The sequence below is a fragment of the Phaeoacremonium minimum genome, assembly GCF_000392275.1.
Source record: "Phaeoacremonium minimum UCRPA7 unplaced genomic scaffold PA7_03_scaffold_359, whole genome shotgun sequence".
NCBI classification, from domain to species: Eukaryota; Fungi; Ascomycota; class Sordariomycetes; order Togniniales; family Togniniaceae; genus Phaeoacremonium; species Phaeoacremonium minimum.
The window spans coordinates 74,429-95,418 of NW_006921263.1; the positions used below are offsets into that span (position 1 = coordinate 74,429).

The 20,990-nt window shown below is 51.3% G+C and overlaps 7 protein-coding genes across 7 annotated transcripts; 3 read left to right on the forward strand and 4 right to left on the reverse strand.

The window, feature by feature from the left end:
* Positions 1-658: 658 nt before the first annotated feature.
* Positions 659-1,812, reverse strand: UCRPA7_4615 (putative nadp-dependent alcohol dehydrogenase c protein; the record flags this gene model as incomplete). The annotated part of the gene is made up of 2 exons (XM_007917166.1): positions 659-1,398; positions 1,455-1,812. The coding sequence occupies 2 exons, from the start codon at positions 1,810-1,812 to the stop codon at positions 659-661; spliced, it is 1,098 nt and encodes a 365-aa protein (XP_007915357.1).
* Positions 1,813-3,080: 1,268 nt separating this feature from the next.
* Positions 3,081-4,268, forward strand: UCRPA7_4616 (putative lactoylglutathione lyase protein; the record flags this gene model as incomplete). The annotated part of the gene is made up of 5 exons (XM_007917167.1): positions 3,081-3,127; positions 3,189-3,217; positions 3,282-3,718; positions 3,769-4,042; positions 4,093-4,268. 5 exons carry the CDS (start codon positions 3,081-3,083, stop codon positions 4,266-4,268), a joined length of 963 nt encoding a protein of 320 aa, XP_007915358.1.
* Positions 4,269-5,201: 933 nt separating this feature from the next.
* On the forward strand, positions 5,202-7,117 carry UCRPA7_4617 (putative d-3-phosphoglycerate dehydrogenase protein; the record flags this gene model as incomplete). The annotated part of the gene is made up of 3 exons (XM_007917168.1): positions 5,202-5,516; positions 5,625-7,067; positions 7,115-7,117. The coding sequence occupies 3 exons, from the start codon at positions 5,202-5,204 to the stop codon at positions 7,115-7,117; spliced, it is 1,761 nt and encodes a 586-aa protein (XP_007915359.1).
* Positions 7,118-7,955: 838 nt separating this feature from the next.
* Positions 7,956-10,233, forward strand: UCRPA7_4618 (putative duf21 and cbs domain protein; the record flags this gene model as incomplete). Its single annotated transcript, XM_007917169.1, has 5 exons — positions 7,956-8,104; positions 8,157-8,383; positions 8,441-9,110; positions 9,162-9,238; positions 9,626-10,233. 5 exons carry the CDS (start codon positions 7,956-7,958, stop codon positions 10,231-10,233), a joined length of 1,731 nt encoding a protein of 576 aa, XP_007915360.1.
* Positions 10,234-10,447: 214 nt separating this feature from the next.
* UCRPA7_4619 (putative carboxy- -muconate cyclase protein) lies at positions 10,448-11,692 on the reverse strand (the record flags this gene model as incomplete). Its single annotated transcript, XM_007917170.1, has 3 exons — positions 10,448-11,298; positions 11,379-11,487; positions 11,546-11,692. 3 exons carry the CDS (start codon positions 11,690-11,692, stop codon positions 10,448-10,450), a joined length of 1,107 nt encoding a protein of 368 aa, XP_007915361.1.
* A 1,822-nt stretch (positions 11,693-13,514) lies between these two features.
* Positions 13,515-14,380, reverse strand: UCRPA7_4620 (putative sam dependent protein; the record flags this gene model as incomplete). Its single annotated transcript, XM_007917171.1, has 3 exons — positions 13,515-14,160; positions 14,225-14,265; positions 14,330-14,380. 3 exons carry the CDS (start codon positions 14,378-14,380, stop codon positions 13,515-13,517), a joined length of 738 nt encoding a protein of 245 aa, XP_007915362.1.
* Positions 14,381-16,423: 2,043 nt separating this feature from the next.
* UCRPA7_4621 (putative mfs transporter protein) lies at positions 16,424-17,904 on the reverse strand (the record flags this gene model as incomplete). The annotated part of the gene is made up of 6 exons (XM_007917172.1): positions 16,424-16,597; positions 16,653-16,866; positions 16,923-17,129; positions 17,187-17,424; positions 17,476-17,490; positions 17,808-17,904. The coding sequence occupies 6 exons, from the start codon at positions 17,902-17,904 to the stop codon at positions 16,424-16,426; spliced, it is 945 nt and encodes a 314-aa protein (XP_007915363.1).
* Positions 17,905-20,990: the final 3,086 nt, after the last annotated feature.

Here is a 20,990-nt window from a genome sequence, read left to right on the forward strand (position 1 = left end):
TTACACTCGGTGCGCCTCAAACAGTGATCATGTATGTACCAATCAGATGGTCACTTTCAGTCGGTTCCTTCCCGAGAGTTCGGTTTAGCTCGCTCTAGCCGTCAGGACTTCCGTAAAGAGTAAATGGTCCTCTTCGCTATACTAGAGAATCAAAATTACCATCGCCTCTTCTTATTCTCCTAGAATAAATCATCACGACACAAAAACAGCCTCCTGACGGACTTGAGGCTCTCCCCTATAGCCGATAATTAGGTAAAATCCGGGGAAGTCTATCTTGTAGTCGGGACAACATTCCTGTCCACACAATGGCACTTCCTGATGGGGCTGGCACCCTGGTAGCGTGGAGTGCGATTGATTGGATCGTGGTGGACTCGTCTGAAGACAATTGCGTGCCGGTGCATGGGGCTAGCGACCGATTCGGGCGAAAATGGTTGATTGGACCAATTAGAAAGTGGTTTCCCAACTGGGGAAAGCGCTGTTCATGGCCTGTTATCGTGTCAGTGGCACCATGGATGTCCAGGAGTCTTCAAAGCTTAAGTCCGCAATTTGCGACTCAAAAAGTGCATCTAGGCTGGAATGTATGAAATTCTGGACATGATTTGGCAATTGAGCGAATACACCAATGCGATTTATCGTCTCTATGCTAATATCTTGGACTCTAGTAAGTGTTCTTGGTCCCGAACGCTTTATCGAACCCAGTCAAGGTAAACCTGTAGTGAACTTTATTCTCCTTGACACGTTCCACTGCCTCCTTGCAGCCAGCCTCAGAGATATCAATCGTCTCAATCCACGGCCTGACACCCTTCTCCGCGGCGAGCTTCAGCAGATCATCCATCTCCTGGTGGTTGCCGATGTGGCTTCCCGTCAACTTGGCAGCATTGCTTGTGAAGGCAAAGGCCTGCAGCTCGGGCAACGGCTTATCCGGGAGACCGACCATGTGGAACTGGCCACCGACCTTCAGTGTTGATAGATATGTCTTGAGGTCGAACTCGTTGGTCATATCCGAACAGTTCAGGATAAAATCAAAGGTGAATGCCCACGGCTCGGCCCAGTTCTCCTTGCCCGTCACGATGGCCTCTTTGGCGCCGATCTTCTTGATGTCATCCACCTTGTGATCCGAATGCGTCAGTGCATACGTCTCTGCGCCGAGGGCGATGCTCCATTGCAGGCCAAGATGACCAAGTCCACCGATGCCGCATACCGCGACCTTCTTTCCCGGGCCAACGCCTGCTCTGACCAGTGGCGAGTAAGTGGTGAGTCCGGCGCAGAGAAGCGGTGCAGCGGCATCCGAGGGCAGCTCGTCTGGAATCTTGAAGGTGAAATACTCGTGTGCGCGAATGTGGCTCGCGTATCCGCCATGCGCTTCACTGCCATCTTCATATTTGGCATTGTACGTGTCTTCAATGTGTGAGTACAGATTCACAAAACTTTGGGCAAGTCAAGACAAAACTCACCAACGAGCTTGGGACAGTAGTTTTCATTGCCGCTTTTGCATTGCGGACATTCAAGGCACGACCACACTTGAGCGCCGACGCCGACTCGATCGCCCTCCTTGATATCCTTTACGTCCTTGCCGACCTTGACCGCTTTACCGACGACCTCGTGGCCGACACAAAGCGGCGTGATGCTGAATTCTGGGCCCCAACCGCCCGTAATTGTGTGTACATCTGAGCCGCAGACACCACATGCCTCAATTTGAACATCAATGTCCTTGGGCCCAAATGGCTTGGGTGTCAATTCATGTTTCTTGAACTCGCTCCATTTCTTTGGCGTCTCAACACAAAAACCTTCGAATGTGTCCGGATAACCCATGATGAAACACTTGGTGAGAGATGCGTTAACTACTTGTAATTGCAGATTTTACCTGACAGTAGATTACTGCGCAACAAAGATCTAATCACATAAGAATTTGGTGCAGAAAACGCATTTATACCACATCTGAGACTTCTCAGGCGAAGTTCAGCATCATCACCAGTGTTGCCCAACGCCTCTCTGGACACGGGTGTATAAATGACGTCGTCGATTTCAGAGCCCTAGGGGTGCGGCTTACACGATTTAGAGCTTTTTACCACGACTAAATCACCGAAATGGCTTAACGCCGAATACCAGAACTCTGGAACATTTGCTCCTAGACTGAAATTAATTATCTAGTAAGAGGAGTGTGCCGAGGCAGAAAGTGAATCTCAAATACCCCTGACCTCATTGGCATTCAATGACATGGCCGGCGTGGACACCGATTCGCTGGGTGTAGGTAGCTCCGGCGGTGCACTTAGTAAGTTTTCTCGGTGCTGCATTTCGATGACGACGTTTTTGCGTTTGTGCTGAGAACTCGGCCGAAAAGGACCGGGCATCTCCCGAATGAAGATGACGATCAAACATCTGAATTTTTAGTCACGGGAGCTTCTGCAATCATCCCCGGCCTTGATGGGCACTGGGACTTTTGATCGCATTCTGTTCATCGTGCCATTGGTGCCCTCGTACCATTTCGATTGTGAGATTTCTAGAGAGATCCACTGGACACTTGACCAGTGAGTGTCTACGACGTTTTTGAAGGTTGAGGGTGTCATATATAATGTAGATGGCCAAATGAGATGCCAGAGAGAGGACCCAACGTATCGTGAAGATGCCTCAAATCGATTTTAGTGTAATCAACACAGTTTGAAAAGCTGTTCAATTGCCATTTGCCGGGGAGACGGTCCGGTGAAAGTGAAGTGCCTGATCGAAAGTCAATAGAGGGGCAAGAGTGTCGGGAGCTCCGATACGGCGGCCATAGCTCCCTAGTCGCGACGGGCGGGGTTGTCCATTCTCGACGCAATAATTATCGCCGACATCTCGACAGCAACGAATCTAAATCTGATCGTTTGTCAGCCCTCAGTCCCATTGTGACCCTTGCGCCTGAACGGTTGAATGAACTCACTTCGAGCTGCACAGCGACTGAGACTACAAGCCTCTCTGATCACAAAGTCCATCAAGCTAGGTACAATACTGCTACACTCACTTCCCCCGCATCGCGAGCTCAATTCTGACGTAGCCATACATGTCTAGGTAGCTTTGCATCAGCACCGAGACTCTTCGCGACGATGGCGGGAACCACCGACACAAATACCTACAAGTTCAACCACTCCATGTGAGTACTAGGGCGCCGGGACTCTTTATATATGCGCGCGACTGACATGGGCTGTTACAAGGATTCGGGTCAAGGACCCTAAGGAGTCGGGTACGTAGCATGACGCCGCACATCTGAGAACCCTGTTGACCAATTCACCTTTCCCTCCGTCCAGTCAAGTTCTATGAGTTCCTAGGCATGAAACTTGTCAAGCAGCTCCAGTTCCCCGAAGCCAAGTTCGACCTCTACTTCCTCGGCTACGACTCTCCGAACGCCCTCTCCCACGGCAACTCGACCTTCGACCGCGAGGGCCTCATCGAGCTCACCCACAACTACGGCACCGAGAACGACCCTGACTACAAGGTGAACAATGGCAACGTCGAGCCGCACAGGGGCTTCGGCCACACCTGCATCAGCGTCGACAACATCCAGGCGGCATGCCAGCGGATCGAGGATGCGGGCTACAAGTTCCAGAAGAAGCTGACGGACGGGAAGATGCGCAACATTGCCTTTGCGCTGGATCCCGATGGATACTGGGTCGAGGTCATTGGCCGCAAGCCGATTGAAGAGACGGAGAACGTGACGACGACTGATGTCTCTACCTATCTCATGGTGCGTGGCTTTCCCGGAGGACTAGATGGACGGAAACTGACGATCGGCAGAACCATACCATGATTCGAGTCAAGGATGCAGAGAAGTCCCTCAAGTTCTACCAGGAGGTCATGGGCATGACGCTCATGCGCGAGGGTGGCAACCCCGCTGGCGGCTTCACACTCTACTTCCTGGGTTATCCCGGAAAGCAGGGCTTCAAGGAGGGTGATGGCACAGCTGGCCGTGAAGGCCTGCTGGAGCTGACATGGAACCACGGAACCGAGAAGGACGAGGCTTTCGCTTACCATGATGGAAACAAGGGCCCACAAGGCTTTGGCCACATCTGTAAGCCTTTTGTGACCGCGGAGACGAGAATCGATACTAATAAAGCTTAGGTGTTGCCGTCGATGACTTGGATGCGGCGTGTGCTCGCTTTGAAAGCTTGAACGTCAACTGGAAGAAGAGGCTCACGGATGGCCGGATGAAGAATGTCGCCTTTGTTCTTGATCCCGATGGATACTGGGTTGAGATTGTCCAGAATGAGAAGCTTGCCGGCAAGGACAACTTCTAAATTGAGAAGCAAGGCTAGCCGAAAGACGGGATTGATATAACATGGACGACTAAATTGTACATGACCACGAACGGATATCAGAGCATTATGACTTGCCAGGAGGTGAAAAAGATACTGTTCCAGCTTCCAAGGCCATAGCCGAACATAGCGATGCAAAGCTCAGTGACATTGAGGCCTAGGCATTGCGCCAGGCTTCCATGTCAGCTCTAAGCCCGCCCCAGCTCTCCGGTCGGAAGCCCCCGTTGCCTTACTACAGTTCCCATTTCAGCACAAGGTTAAGCCTGGCTAGGTCTCAATTGATTTCGCGGGGGATGCAGTAGCGCTGCATTAGCATAACGTGGGGGAAGGGTGAAGGAGGGGTCAGAAGGTGTCTTCGTCCTCTGCGCCTCCAGTGTGCGACTTACACCATGTGAGCTGACGTTTTGCCATCGAGCCCGGGCCTGCCTATAGGTCCGCCACCGGCGCCTGCGGCGTCATTGCGAGAGTTTAGCCCGTCTTTAGGTGATCTTATTGTTCATCTGGCTCCCTCGCTCACCTTGCATGGTAGCGGTAGCATGTACCAGAGGGAGAGCGATCTCGCTCGCTGGTTTGCTTCGCTGGCGCTCCTTTGTTCGCTTCATCTGCACCTTCGACGCTGCCTGCCGTGGCCTGTTGCTTCGTGTATGGCCATCGGAGTCACAAAGCCCGGCAAGCGAGTGTCTGACCTGGCAATCTCGCGCCTCGACGTAGCTTCGCTCTTTTGCAGTGAACCTTTCATGCAGCAACGTCTTGAAGCAAGTGCTTACTTATACTTTGGATTGCTTCGTTTCCGGGGACATCTTTCTTTGACGAGTCCTCCATCAACTGCAAACAGATCTGGATCATCAAGTTGCTGAGTCTTTGTTTCATTATCCACGGCCATTTCTTCGTATTTGATAGTCCAGAGTACCGAATATGGCACCCGGAGCACTGACAGACGACTCTCCATCCACGCCGTCTTCGGACCGGCCCCGCATCCTCGTCCCGGAGAAGGTCTCAGCGGACGGGCTTGCACTCCTCCAAGATCTATACGATGTAGACAGCCGCACGGGGCTCACTCCCGATGAGCTCATTGCACTGATCCCCTCATATCATGGCCTAATCGTCCGTTCTGAGACAAAAGTAACAGCCCCAGTCCTCGCCGCTGGACGCAAATTGCGTGTAGTTGCTCGTGCTGGTGTGGGTGTCGACAACATCGATGTCGACGCGGCTACGGCTCAGGGTATAATCGTGAGTAGACATTGACTGCCTATAGCTATCTTCACATGCCTCTTTTCGAGCCCTTCCAATCTCTCATCTCCATAGCTATGGTACATATGCTGAGCCCCCAACGCCAAGGTTGTCAATTCCCCTGCTGGCAACATTGTCGCGGCCGCCGAGCACACGATAGCTCTACTCTTAGCTACAGCTCGTAACGTAGGACGAGCCGACGCCAGCCTCAAGGGCGGGCGATGGGAAAGGTCAAAGCTAGTCGGCGTGGAAGTCGGGCGGAAGATACTCGGCATCATCGGCCTAGGGAAGGTGGGTATGAAAGTTGCACGCATGGCCATTGGGCTGGGGATGAAGGTGGTTGCCCTCGACCCGTACGCCAGCGCGGATATTGCGCGTCAGGCCAATGTCCAGCTCGTAGGCAAACTCAGCGACCTACTACCCGTGGTGGACTTCCTGACCATACACACCCCGCTGCTGGCGAGCACGCTGAACTTGTTGGGGGAAGAGGAGTTCCAGACCATGAAGAAGACGGCAAGAGTCCTAAACGTGGCTCGGGGTGGCGTCTACAATGAAGATGCTCTAGTGAAAGCACTCGAAGAGGGCTGGATTGCTGGCGCCGGCATCGATGTATTCACTGCCGAGCCCCCTGCCCCTGAGTCGGCGGCAGCGCGGCTGGCAGCTCATCCCAAGGTCGTGGCCACGCCCCATCTTGGTGCTTCTACAGTGGAAGCACAGGAGAATGTGTCTTTGGATGTGTGTACGCAAGTCCTTGAGATTCTTCGCGGCGGCTTGCCGACGGCCGCTGTGAACGCCCCGCTCATTCTCCCGGAGGAGTATCGCAAGTTGCAGCCGTTCGTACGCCTAGTCGAGCGCATGGGTGGGCTTTATACACAGCATTTTGTGGGCGGCAAAGGAGGCATGATTGGCGGGCGCAAGTTCGAGCTCATCTATCACGGTGAGCTGGCGAGCGTCTCGAATACTCGGCCGCTCTTTGCGGCGTTAGTGAAGGGGCTCATGTCATCGATCAGTGACTCGGGAGGTCGAGACGTGAACATTGTCAACGCAACGCTCATTGCCAAGGACAAGGGCATCACGATCAACGAGACACACACCCGCGAGTCGAAAGACTCTGTGTATGCCTCGCTAGTCACGCTACGATCATCAGACGGCGGCGCGGGCGGCGAGCAAGTCATCGAGGGCTATGTCTCTGGGCAGAACATCTACATTGCGAAGCTGGACCGGTTCACGGCCAATTTCACGCCTGAGGGCACGCTGGTGGTTCTGCACAACTATGATGAGCCGGGCAAAATTGGGAATGTAGGGATGATTTTGGGCCGACATGGCATCAACGTGACGTTTATGCAAGTTGCTAGTCTTGACTTGCAGACGAAACTGGAGCTGGCGAAGAAGGCCAGAGATGCACCTGTCATAGAGACTAGCTCAGGTGAGGGCAATGGCAATGGGCGCGCAAGAAACGGGGAAAATGAGGCGTTGATGATTCTTGGTGTTGATGGTGAAGTGACGAAGGAGGTGTTGCAGGACCTAGGAAAATCTGAGGGCATATTGGATGTGAGTGTAGTTAAGTTGTGAAATAAACAATGGCGTTGACTCAATAGTAACCGTACCGAGGCGATCTGATGTCGTTCTATCCTCGGCGAGGAAGACATGAACCAGAGTTTGTACGATGTATATTGTTTCAGCCACTTGATTTATACACTTTCGGTGGCTTCTCAGACTCTCGATATCTCAACATGTGTAACGAATATAAAATACGATTCAAGATAAATATATTGACACGATTTTGGAGATGCCTTCTTGCCTGACATGCCTGTTCATCAAGGTTCCCGTGTGCCGAATGGACGGTCTCAAAGAGCCGATGCATCACGCCGCTTGCCGTTCACAATCAGAAGGAATTTCATGTGGTGGTTGCATTGTGGTAGGTGGTTAAGAGCACCATAACACCGCTCTAATTGGGCGAAATTACACGATGCAGGCGGCCAGACCATCCGTCTTCGCGTCATAGCCGACGATGACACTACTGAATGGCGCTAACGCAGTGAACTGTGGGCCTGAGCTAGCAGCCATGCCGCTTTGCTCCGCAGTGGAAATTCGCCGCACGCACAGAGCATCCACAGAGAGAGAGAGAGCTCTCAGCTTTCCATTTCTATCCCACCACCTCTCTTCACACGACACCAAACTCCAACAACGTCAGGCCTGACCCGTTCGTCGACTCGGGGAGGTCTTTACCGTTATTTTGTACTAGTATCACTTGTCAGTCTTCCGAACATTGCTAGTATGTCGCCTTCCTGAAGCTCCGAGGAGCCGGTATTCCATCCATAATTCGAATCAGCCGAGATGGCGAGACACAGAGCACGCGGAGGGCACCACACCACAGCTCCCAATGGAGCTCTCAGCATCGCCCGGCCCGCGATTTTGGGATTTTCTCGGCTAGTATTCATGGGCGTAGCCGCATCAGCTGCCCCAGTCAGCATCTTGGACAAATTACATGATGGCGACGAGGCTGGAGGTGCGAGTTTGTGGGTGCTGTATGTCGCGTCTGCGGTCTTGGTACTTCTTGGCGGAGCCTTTGCCGGTCTGACCATCGCGTAAGTCATGTTCATACATCTCTAGAATTTCTCAGGGCTAACGAATTGGCAGGCTCATGGGCCAGGATGGCATATATCTACAAGTTCTTGCGAAAGACCCGAGCGAACCACAGCAAAAGAATGCGAGGCGGGTATACGATCTTCTCAAGAAGGGAAAACACTGGGTGTTGGTCACACTGTTGCTTGGAAACGTTATAGTGAACGAAACTTTGCCGGTTGTGCTCGATCGATGTCTTGGAGGTGGCGTTGCCGCCGTCATAGGCTCTACCGTACTGATCGGTATGTGATCTGGTCATTGCTCTTTACAGCGACAATTTACTGACTCGCAATTTCTAGTCATTTTTGGTGAGGTGCTACCGCAATCTGTCTGCGTGCGGTATGGTCTTCCTATTGGCGGATACATGTCGAAGCCCGTTCTCCTACTTATGTACCTCATGGCTCCTGTAGCATGGCCGACTGCGAAGCTCCTCGATTGGGTTCTTGGTGAGGATCACGGAACAGTATATAAGAAGAGTGGTCTAAAAACGCTCGTCACATTACACAGAAGCTTAGGAGAGGTGTCGGAACGACTAAACCAGGACGAGGTCACGATCATCGGCGCTGTACTCGACCTGAAAGGAAAGCCAGTCCGAGCGGTCATGACACCCATGGACGACGTATTCGTCATGTCAGAAGATACAAAGCTTGACGAGAAGACCATGGATATGATTTTGTCTGCTGGCTACTCGAGAATTCCCATCCACGAGTCTGGTAATCCTACCAACTTCATTGGCATGCTTCTCGTCAAGATCCTCATCACCTATGATCCCGAGGATGGTAGATTGGTCAAAGACTTCGCATTAGCGACGCTGCCCGAGACACGACCAGAGACGAGCTGCTTGGACATTATCAACTTTTTCCAGGAGGGAAAGTCGCACATGGTTTTAGTGTCAGAGTATCCAGGAGAAGATCACGGGGCTATTGGAGTCGTGACACTGGAGGATGTCATTGAAGAGCTGATTGGAGAGTACGTGATTTGCTTTCTACCCTCGATGACTTGAGCTAATCTATTTTACAGGGAGATTATCGACGAGTCGGACGTTTATATCGATGTCCACAAAGCCATCCGACGCCTCACGCCCGCACCGAAAGCCCGTCTGCAAAGAAGATTGTCACAAGTGGAGGATGAGATCAGACGACATTCGAGGGACGACACTAAAATTACCGATGACGATTTGCTAGAAGGTCACGACTTAAGATACAAACGTATTGACTCCGTAGGAGGGAAGAGCGATACTCGAGAGTTGTCTAGTAGCCCCAGAACAACTGCCACACTATTGATGAGACGCAGCTCTGCTGGTGTGGATGGTCGATTAACTGACGGTGCTGTTCCCGTACGGGCAAACTTCGAGGAAATCAGGGAACATCTCAAGCATCTCGGCCCGTCCAATCCGGCGAGCAACCCCAAGGGAACGAAGTCCACGACAGTGAAGATCAAGCCAGGCATTATACTTCATCAACCCCGGGCTGCGTCTGTGGCAGGTGATGTCATCGAGGAGATACCGAACGATGATGGAGACGAGACAGCCGGCCTCCTTCGCCCTAAGCCAACAGGTAAGGACGGCATCCGAGCTCTTCATCAGAGCTACGGTGCAGTGAGCACAGGTGACATCGCGTCTAAACCCGCCGAGAATGGCCAGACCATCAGGATAGAGGTCGACGACGCGGATGCACGAGCGCTTGCGGATCAGGCTACTCAAACATCAGCGCACTCCAGCAAGGCAGATCTGGTCCACCTTGAGCCTCAGACCAGCAACGAGGATGACATTCCTTCACCCTCATCCGATATCAGCCCTTACGGGGTAAGATCATATGTCCGTAGCGGGAGCATCACAGAAAATGTCGTCGAGTCGCGAGGAATCCGCAAGGTGGTGCTGGAGACGACTAGCTCGAACGAGTCAGAGGAGGATGTGACGCTTGAGACTCGATCGCACTTGAGCGTGCCGTCTGCACTCCAGGCGTCGGAAGAGGACGAAGATGAACATGACGGTAATGGAGAAGGAGCGTCGGGTGCCACTGGCAGTGGTCAGTCACAGGGTGGGAAAAAGAAGAAGAACCGGAGGAAAAAGAGAAAAGGCAGCAAATCGTAGTACGAATCGCTGACGGACTGGTCTAATGATCTAGTGAATCCTGAAAGCATCTCCCTGTGAGGATTGGGGGCTTAACATGGTGTATAATACGTTATCATTGGGTTTTATACAGGAATCTAAGTTCAACTTGGCAATTTGCGCCCGTATTCTAGTGGCTGTCTCCGATACGAGTGCGGAAATCCCTAAACCAGGACTTTCAGCAGCCAAGCCAAGCTCAGTCGTACCATATCGCATTCATGCCGAACCCAGGCTCCTTGATCTTGCACCGCGCCACCCGCGCAAGGAACTCGTCCTTCCACCTATAGATCTCCACCCAGCCCTCCTGGTCGTCCGTGAGGGCCAGCCACTCGTCGCTCCAGTCGCACGGCGCGACGGCATTGCTGTGGCCGCCGCTGGTCGGCGTGGGGTTGAGGCAGATCTGGCGCTCGATGCTGCCGCAGTCCGCCAGCCGGAACGCCGCGATGTAGCCCGTCAGGTCGAAGCTGTTGGCGCGCGCCGTCGCGAACAGGTGGCGCCCGCTGTGCGTCAGGGCGCACACGTCCGAGCGGTAGAGGCCCTTGCCGGTGGCGGGGTCGCGGTCGGGGATGCCGGGCGGGATGAGCGGGTAGGCGTGGTGCGTGTAGACGGGCATGTGCGTCGCCGGGTCGATCACGTACTCGCACAGGCGGTTGCCGGCCTCCATCAGCGCGTACAGGTACTGGCCCGAGGGGTGCATGGCGACCCAGCGGGGGTGGTCGCCCGGGTCGGGGGCGTCGACGGAGCCGACGAGCTCGAGGTGGCCCGTTGTGCTGTCGGTCTTGCGGTGCACCCACAGCTTGTTGGCGGTCAGGTCGGCCGAGTAGAGGTACGTCTCGGTCGGGTCGAAGACCATGCCGTGGATGCCCGTGTTGGGCTGATACTCGTAGTTCTGCGTGTTGGAGGCGAGCGCGCCCGAATCGGACACGGAGAAGACGTTGCCGTAGCCGGCATGTTTGTAGAAGGGATTCGCATAGACGGCGTATGGAGGTTGCTTCGCTGCGAGGAGGAAGATGGCGCGAGTGTTGGTTGAGGCGTCATTCGCTTTGGCTGAAGGTCAAAGAAGTCAGTGGTTTGTCGCATCGCGAAGAGATTAAGACACTTCGGTGGAAAGAGGCAGAGAAACTTACGGTCACCTCCCATGGGATGTGATGCCTCATGGACGATCTCGGTTGGGCTCTTCACGGCGAAGCTGGACCATTTCTTCATGGCAGCGCCGTAGAGATTCTTCTTCGCATGCTACAGATATGGTGTTAGCCAATTGGTCGCAGTCTCCTCAGGGTCATGGAAAACGTACATCGAAGGTCATCCATGATATGGGCTCTTCCTGGGGAATCTCTGTCCTCTTGATGAGCTTCAATTCCAGTTTCTCGTCGTCGAATTGGACAGTGAAGATGGCGCCCGGCGGGGTCCAGGTCCCGATCATCAAGTGGTGGAGGGGCATTCTGGAGTGACGTCGGCGGCAGATGATGCTTCTGCCGGGATTGGCAAAGGAGCGAATGCTGTGGCCGGCTTCTTCACCTAACCAGTTGGGACGTCGAAGCAGAACTGAAGAAAGTCGAAATTGGACCATCAAACATGATTGCGATTGTTAATACTTGTAAGAACAAAACATTCCAACGAATAGTATAAGAATATCCGAGGCCGTAGTATCGCCCCAACCGGCACCTTTCCGTGGGAAGCTTTTCTTGACTCCATCCATCTGTGGCGGGGTCCCCTCTGGTCCTACACACGTTTGAGGCCTGGCACTACGGGACGATGTGGGGAAGCATCGCCGACCAGCGCAATTCGGAACGTGGCGGCGGTAATTGTTCCCAAGCTACTGGTGGTCCCGGCCAATTAGGTCAGCCCGTACAAGACTTACAACTAAGACGACGGGTCTTTGTGGACTAACTGCCGGCTAAAAGCTCATCCATCATTTGACAACGACTCTTGACTTCTGCAAGCGAGTCTGCAGACATCAGCGTCTTATTGTATGTATGTAAATACAATTACAATCGCTTTACTTTTGAGATTACATCGGAAGAGCATCACTCTGTACATTCGCTATTATAGAGCAGTTGGACCTTCAAAGTACGCTTTTGACGTTATACGTCGGGTTCGGCATTTTCTCGTAGGCCTCAAAAGATGGCCAGGACTGCATCGAGTCTATCGCAGGGGAATGTTAGATCACGAGTGGCAAACCGAGATAAGCAGTGATGAATGCCAATTTCCTTTCTGGTCCTCGTGTCTGGTGGCGGTGGTGTAATCTCAAAGAGCCACATTGCCTCTAGTCGCGCCTTTTGAATATACTCGGAGTCGCAGATAGTTTCAAGACAGCTGCCATGACTACAGGCAAAACAAACACCCATCTCTGTCATGTATAACTTGCGTTGCGCAAACATATCTTCTTGAAAGGTCCAGTCTCTTGTCGCCCATTTGCTCTTCCCAATCCTTTGTGAAAGATCTTTCCCACCACTTGGACTAGTGTGAATAGTTGCTGTCCAATGTCTATGATCTGTCGAGGACGTCGATGCCTCGAAAGTTGTTCTTTTTTTACCGCAGTATCTTTCTGATCAATGCAATATTTGTCCACCCAGATATACCTCAGGAGTAATTCCCTAGTCATGATTATAGCATCCTCGATGACGGGCGGAAAGCCTGTAGTTGGAACGTTCGCAGTGGATCCCCAGTAAATTTGACTGCATTAGTGCTTTTTGTAGCTGTGAGTATCCTCCAATCAGGCTGATACAACCTAAGTCATAAGTACTACGGTCTATTTCAGAGTATACGCTGCTCGTAGTTGTAACTGAGCAGCCCAAGGCTACGTCTAACTTCATGTACTGGCAAACATACACTTAGCGACCACGGTCTAGCCCATTCTCTTACTAGCGAGGTAGTTGTTATCGTAATGACGTTTTACGTGACTTCATCTCGTCCGCCTTGGATATAAAGACGAAAGTTGAAGGAGAGGATGGAGTCGTGAACAGGTTCCGAAAATAGGTTAGAGAAGGTATAGTGACCCCCGGAATTATTAGAGCGAATGCTTGCAAAAACTGAAGGATACTTCAAACGCCATTCGACGTATACTCCAAGAATTTTATAAAATACGGGGACTTCTAGACTAGGCAAAGTAAACAACGGAATGTTGAGCATCGTTCACCCAGCACCAAGTTACCCACGCGCCTACCGGACTTACTCGGGCTTTCGACCGTACACCATGTGTCTTCCAATAATGTTAGACCGGCATTGGCAAGTTAACAAGAAAGGGTAGGATAGAGGGTAACTCACATGACATAATATGGTAGAGTTTTTGGATTCTTGAATTCGGCGCGCATCTTGGCCACCAGGACCATCACTTCATCCATCGTCCAGCCTAAAATCTGCCCAATGGGGTAGACAGCAAAGCCATCCAACGACTGGTCGATGAACAACCCGTTGTACTGCCCGACCCGTTTTAGCAGAGGATCCTGTGGCCAGCCTCCGATCGGCACTTTCCACTCTTTGTGGACGACGTCCACGAATCCGGTCTCATGCATCAGCTTCTCCATCTGCCCATCGCGCGCGATCTTGAAAGTCCGGCCGATCTTGTCGCCGGCGTCCCAGAACAACTGACACCACTGCTTGAACACATGCGACTCGTCATTGGCGATCTTGGGATTTTCAGACCTCGTCTCGAGGTCGATCTCGACATTCTCGAACCAACCTCCGGGCTTCAGGTGGTCAAACGCCTGTTGATAGAGCTTTCCCCAGTCGTCGATGCCGCCGTAAAGCTGACGGATGTGCACGAAGTCGAAGGTCTCGCGCTGAAAGGTCCAGTTAAGTTGCGCATCGTCGATTTGAAACGCACAGTTAGGAGGAACCCATGAAGGTTGGACGGCAGAGATGTCGGTGCCTATTACTTCGGCTGAGGGGAACTCATCGGCGATATCACTGAAATATAAGATGGTCAAACTTTGTGGTCCGTGTAAGGTGTTATTTCAAAAAGTCAGCTCACATAGCCCAGATTCCCGTTCCGGTGCCAACATCTAATATTTTCTGCGTAAAGAGATGAGCCATGCCCAGGCCAAATTGGCCGGTTGGGGTGTAAGTGTGGGCATACTTGTGGGTTGTCACCAATAGGGGCCAAAAACAGCTTGTTGTCCATGAGCATAAGTTGAAATTGGTGTCTACCCTTTAATCAGTATAATACAGTGGCATCTTGTCATGGAGACAAGGTTCATACGCGACATCATGGCCCTCGAGGTGTTTGTCATCTGTCGGCGCCCTAGATCCAAATCAGTAGGGAAGGTAGTGCATTTGCTTGCGCAAGGACAAGTTGCTAACCAGTATTCTGTGGTCTTAGACGATTGGTATGCTCGGCCATGAATGGTGCGGTATTCGAAAATGCTCGATCCTATTGATGCGGTTGAGTCGCGCAGGCTGTACGGTAACCGTGTCAATTGATGCTCTGGCTCGCACAATCTTTCTCGTGCCGAGCAGACGAAAGCATGGGATGCGTCTTACCTGCCCGCGTCAGCTGCCGAATCGTTGTCATCGTTCAGGTCGCCGACGACATTCGGATCCTACGGTACAGGGACAGAGGTTATTTATGAGTTACAACGCACGGTCTTGATGCGCAAGATGCTAGACGAGATGACGTCTTGTATGCACCGGATCCCGGCAGGTAGATCAACAACTTACGAATTGAATGACGGCGGGTGCGCCTGCGCCGCCTTCGCCAGCTTCCGGAGATCTCGGGGAATGCGAAGCGGATCTTGGAGATGACATGTCGCTACCTGAGATTGAGCAACGCTGTGAGCTACCGATCCGGGACAAATTGCTGGGTCGAACAGAACAGGTGAGAGCTTTTGCAAATGAGAAGCTAGAAAAGAAAGCGTGTGGGTGCTGCTATGTCAGACAACGTAAGAGTGGAAGCGAATACAAGAGTACTGGCGATACCGCTGCTCCCCCATTCGTCGACTTTCTATTTTGGACAACCTAGTACATAATACGTTCTAAGTGCGTGATTCTATCGCCTCTCATTGACCAATTGCTATTTGCTCCGTATCAGCGCCTCCCCCAAAGTCCCGGGCATTTCCTTTGACTGCGAATGCCACGCGGTGTAGAAACTCAAAGCGGTAAGGGCTGTGCTCTGTGCTGCGCAAGCGCCATTGGCGTCCCACGGGCCGCAGCGGGAAAGCTTCCTAGTGCATCAATTGAAGCAACTTTGTACTTGCTCTAGGCCTTCGTTCAGGTGGGGTGCGTGGGGTTACGAAAATTCAAACTGATGTTCAGTTGGGCTTCTGCTTGCCTTGTAAACGTCTTTCAGCAGCGAGCTGACCTATCAAGGCCACATAGCTGACATGTTCTCATGTTTCTTCATGGGCTGTAAACATCGGAACGATCAGATGCCTCTCGTCATGTATGGATACAACAAAAATGTGACGTGAGAGAACAACAAGGCAATTTGGTACTGTTGCAACTGCCATGGTACGATGGGGATTCTCTGCAACAATTTTCCTAGCCCAACTCCGTCCTGGGATTATTGGGCACCATGAGTGAAACAGCTGCTACGAAGTCTGAAAGTCGTACCTGGTACAATATTCAGGTGGGAATGTTTTTCATTATAACGCGGTAATGCCACTTTGGCGATTGACATGAAGAGTGTTTCTTAATTCAGTAGTTATGTAGCATGGGCAAACTGAAGTAGAAATATCCGAAACTGCTGAGGCAAGTATTTTGGACAGCTACTGCTGCTCCAGAAAGACATCAAGTTTCTTATGCCTTCAGGCCGATACTTCAGCAGAAATTGCTTCCTTACGATCCGGGTCAGCTTTATGAAGAATAGATAGATCCTGGTGAGTGTTTTTGAATTCTTCATCGGCCCATAATAAGTCGATCTCCTCAAGCGTGAGATCTTTGGCTATTAGTGGAGGAGATGTTAGTGACAGTCCCAGGCCTCATACCTAATATTAAAATGAGCAACTTACTTTCCGCAACAAAAATCCAAGACAAAATCGTAATGATGCCTCCACCTAGGCAGAACCAAATATAGATAAGGGCACCGACGTTGGGATCGCTCGCAGCCTGGCCACCAAAATAAACTGCTAGGAAGGCAATAAACCAGAAGACGAGATTAGATGCAGACTGAACTTGACTTCGGTATTGCAGCGGCAGAATTTCTACGGCATAGAGGAATGCTTCAATGATAATATTAGCTTTGGGAATTCCGGAAATTATTCAGGTTGGACTCACCCAGCCAGATCCAACTCAGACCATTTACCAGATTGAAGAGAATGAGAATGACGACAGATCCCCACTGAACGCCCTTGGAGGGATTTTTGACATTGGCGAGACCAGTGTAAATACACATAAGGGTTGTCAGGGCCTAGGAACCCAGGGTCAGTAGTTTGCTCTCCAACCTGCTATCTCTCTTGGCTTACCGTGCCACCCCAGCATAGCACTGGCCGTCTTCCGACTCGTGGAAGGATAACGAAGCTAAGCGCCATTCCAATCGGGATGCCTGTGTTGATAGCTGCCAGTGCTAAGGTCACGTCATCTCCTTCGAGTCCAACGCCCTGAAGGAGTGCTTGGCCATAGAAAGTGATGAGTTGCGTTCCGAAGAAAGGCCCAGCCACATTGATGAGAATTCCGATCCTAAATTCCAGGTTAGTGTGAAGACGTGTGGGATATAAATTCAGAAATAGCTATACCAGATACGTCGCACGTTCTTTGTCGGGCTGCCGTCGCCGGTGAAAAGCACCTTCAAAGTTAGAGGTTTTGTCCGCTCTCGCTCTAGTCTAATAGATGTCATAATATCCTCCTTGACCCGAATGAAGCGTTCATCATTCTCGTCAGTATCGATCAGCCGCTTGATAGCATCTTCGCCTTCCGCTTCTCGGCCAGTTGCCAAAAGCCATCTGTGAATCAGATCAGCAACCCTCAACGTTGAGGGGCCTCGATAAATCGATACTGACCTAGGGGAGTCTGGACAGCCGTGTACGAGAATGAGGGCAATGATCAGAAAGAAAGCTTGCATTGCAAGTGCAACTCGCCATGCGCCATGGGCTGGTGCTTTCAACATGGCGTAGTCGAACCAAGTCGCAACCGAGATACCGCCAATGCCCCATAGCACCATAATCATTGTGTCGACTGTTCGCTTTTTATGGATCACATTGGCTTCTTGCAGGTAGATCGGCGTTGTGGCAGCCAAGGCTATATTGCATTAGCAATTGCCACAGCTTTGGTGAACGGGGTTACACGTACGTCCGTTAGCAATACCTAAAACGACACGTCCAACCAAGATTTCAATCGGACCCTGGGTAGCTGTCTGGAGGATGACACCAATAATCGCGACATAGCAGCATAAAATAACGGTCCGACGACGTCCAAGACGCCAACTCAGGGGTGCAATAACGGCCAAGCCAACAACGTCACCAAGAAGAATACCCGCAGCGATAAAGGTAATGTATCTCGAGTCTGTTGGATTGCCGATTGCGTCTAAGAAATATGGATTGGCCAGGACACCGCCGATGACACCTTTGCGATGAAGACCTCATTAGCCAGGCAACACGAGAGGAGCATCCAAAGTTTCTCACCAGCGTCCCAACCATAGAGCATGAATGCAAACGAGTTGGCGTAGTTCAGAATTTGAATGAGTTTCTGACCCCTGAAAGGCCATTGATAGCTAAGCATTTCGACGTGTTGTGTGCTTTCGCACAATTATCAAGGAGTCTTAACTGTCAGGGAGCAGTCTGTAGGTTTGGAAAGGGGTCTACGGCTTGAATAGCAAGACTCTCCCGAGAATCGGGGAATAAGGGACGCATGGAAGTTCCTATATGCACGTAGACGACAGGGTCTAAAGCTTATTCCCAATCGAACCGGCCGCGAACAGGCATGCCAAACCCCAAAAAACATCCATGCTTGAAGTAACCAACTGGAACTGTTATCTTCCAAGCCGAAGATAAGGCCATTGGAGATAGAGGTTTCACCAGCGCTAAACAAGGCGGTCGGGCCTTAATAGCTAGATTTAATACGATGCTCTAAGAAAAAACAAGGTGGTCTCGAAAATGAGAGTAGATCGACACGGACCGTTGCTAGGAACGTAGCCGACTCCTCACTGCTACTGTTGTCGTCTCCTTGAAAGGTGATAGAGACTGGCTCTAGCGCGAATAAGACGGATGTTAGCGGCCCCTTATCAACAGCTCTGACAGCTGCCCCATCAAAAGCTGGGGGCTCCGCGCCTTTAGTCGCAACGAAGGAGTCTTAGTGACTCCACTACAGCTCCCAGTCCATCGGAGCTATAGCGATTGGAAACTGATAAGCGGTTGAACGAGCGACCTCGCTTGCTTTCAGCCGAGCTCTTGAGTCTTTCGCGTAGAAGTCTACTCGCAATCTTGAATGCCAAGTTCCGTGTGCCGAGATAAGGAGCATGGATTAGAAATCCCCAACCAAAAGTGAAGTCGAGAAAATAGAGCTTTATTATCGCGAAACACACCTCTATTTCTCATAGACCTTACATTGGAGGAAGACTACACCTTGGCCGGAATTTTTGGTCTATGTTTCCCCACACCCCTCTTGTAATCTACATGTTTCTTAATTTTTCATGACTTCCAGATGCTTTCTCCATCCGGTGGTCCAATAATTCCAGCATTAAGCGTCACACCATGAAGACTGTAGTATGCAACGAGTTGAATGACGTGAAGTGTCTGGTCTCGTCCCAAGGTAGCATTCGCCTTTTCCCATAATTCTTGTTCCAGAGGTTTTCCTCCTTTAACCAACCGCATCGCCAAGTCGAATGTCACACTTTCTTTCTCACTTAACCCTAGAGGCTTTTCTCCCTCGGTAATTTTCTTCATTTGTTCCTCGGTCAAAAGCCCCTTGCTCGCAGTGATTCTAGAGTGCGAGTATGTGAGAAAGCCGCCTCCAAAGGAACCCGTGTAATGTCCCTGAACAGCCAAAATAGCAACCTCTGTTACAGCTGGCTCCAGAGCCGGGAGGTTAAGGACCTCCTTATTGAGGCGCATCGTGTGCGTTGAATATTCAGGAGTATACATCATAATGGACAATGGGCCTAAAAGCTCGCCGTCTTTTCCTATTAAGGTGAACCTACAAATTGAGCTCTTAGCATGTATTGCGAAATGGCTGGGTAGAAGGAGAAGCTGACGTTGAGCCCATCCCGTTGTTAATCTTGTCCATCATTTCATCATGAAAAACTTGCTGAGCTGGGGTCAGCTTCTCTGGCGGAATGGCGGGATATCGTGGCCCTGACATCTTCAATGCTGGTGTTATACAAGAAAGAATATCACGAGAGTCGAGGCTCAGTAACAATACCAAGCTGCTCCGAATCCTCCAGCAGCTTGGGAAAGTTCAATGTTATCGTATTGGTTGTCGGCTAGGAGGGGTATCGGGAGTCTACATCCGCACTAAACCGCTTTGATTCAGGATAGTCTCCTAGATCGGTTTGATCAACACCTTCATTCCCCTAGGCATTCCTCCTTATCTATCTCGCTTCAATCAGAGTCCTGGCGGGGTCGCACACTTATTCAGAGTATTATTACGGTCCGGGACACTCAAGCGAGGATGTCTACGGCCCGGGACCTTATGCTATAGCTTATGCACAGGACTAGCCATCTAGAGTCCCATGACATCCAGTGTCTTGACAAATGTAAGTTACTTATCAATCCCGACTGATTGGGTCCTCCACAAAACGGTCATATCTAAACGGCGGGGCTATCGGAGCACAGGGGTTGCCTATGGCCCGCTACAAGAACCAAATACCCTCCAAGCTGAATGGTTTGGCGCTGCTAGGTCGATGAATCTGTAGATGCCGTCAGTCTGTCGCTGTCATCATGACGCTCATGACTGTCCCACTATCAGCAGCGGTGCCGCTCATTGCCCTCGCCTTCTGGCTTGTCTATACATACACCAAGCCAAAGCATCGCTATCCTCCTGGGCCTAAGGGCCTACCAATCGTTGGAAGCTTGCTTGACATCAACAATGAGAGACCTTGGATTACCTACGGCCAATGGACAAAGCAGTATGGTAAGTCTCGCCTTCGAGTAGCACCGGATGCAACTCGAGTCCTGACACTGTCACTTGTGTATAGGCGACATCGTCATGTTTTGGGTCATGGGCAAACCCACAATTCTCCTTGGGAAAATGGAGCACGCAGAGGCACTCCTACAAAAGCGAATGATGAACTACGGTGATCGTCCAGAATTGGTTGTTGCACAGGAACTTGTCACTCAAAACGGATATTACATCGGGACCGCTCGAACAAAGCATGACACACACAAGAAGCAGCGAAAAATACTAGCCGAACGCCTTCGAGCAAAAGCCCTGAAGGATTGGGCCCACCCAGCTGAACTGCCCGAAGTCCATCTCTTCCTCCAACGCCTCACCCAACATCCTGATCGATTCATCAGCAATATCAAATGTTTTATGGTCAATGTGATGTTGAATACAACGTTTGCCCATGGATCTATGCCGAGTCTTGACAACCCACTTATTGCCAGGATCAATGAGGCTACTGACCATCAATTCATTGCTCAGATCCAGGGCCGATTCTGGGTCGACTTTCTACCGTTTCTCAAATACCTCCCGTCATGGCTGCCGGGTATGGGCTGGAAGAAGTTGGGATTGGAATGGCGCGAAGAAGTGGACTCATTATACCGCGAGTTGTGGGACAAGACTCAGAAGCAATTGGAGGAGAAAACCGACGGTCATCCCAGTCTTGTCCAGACGTTGATCGAAACCCAAATGGATCAAATAAGTCTGCT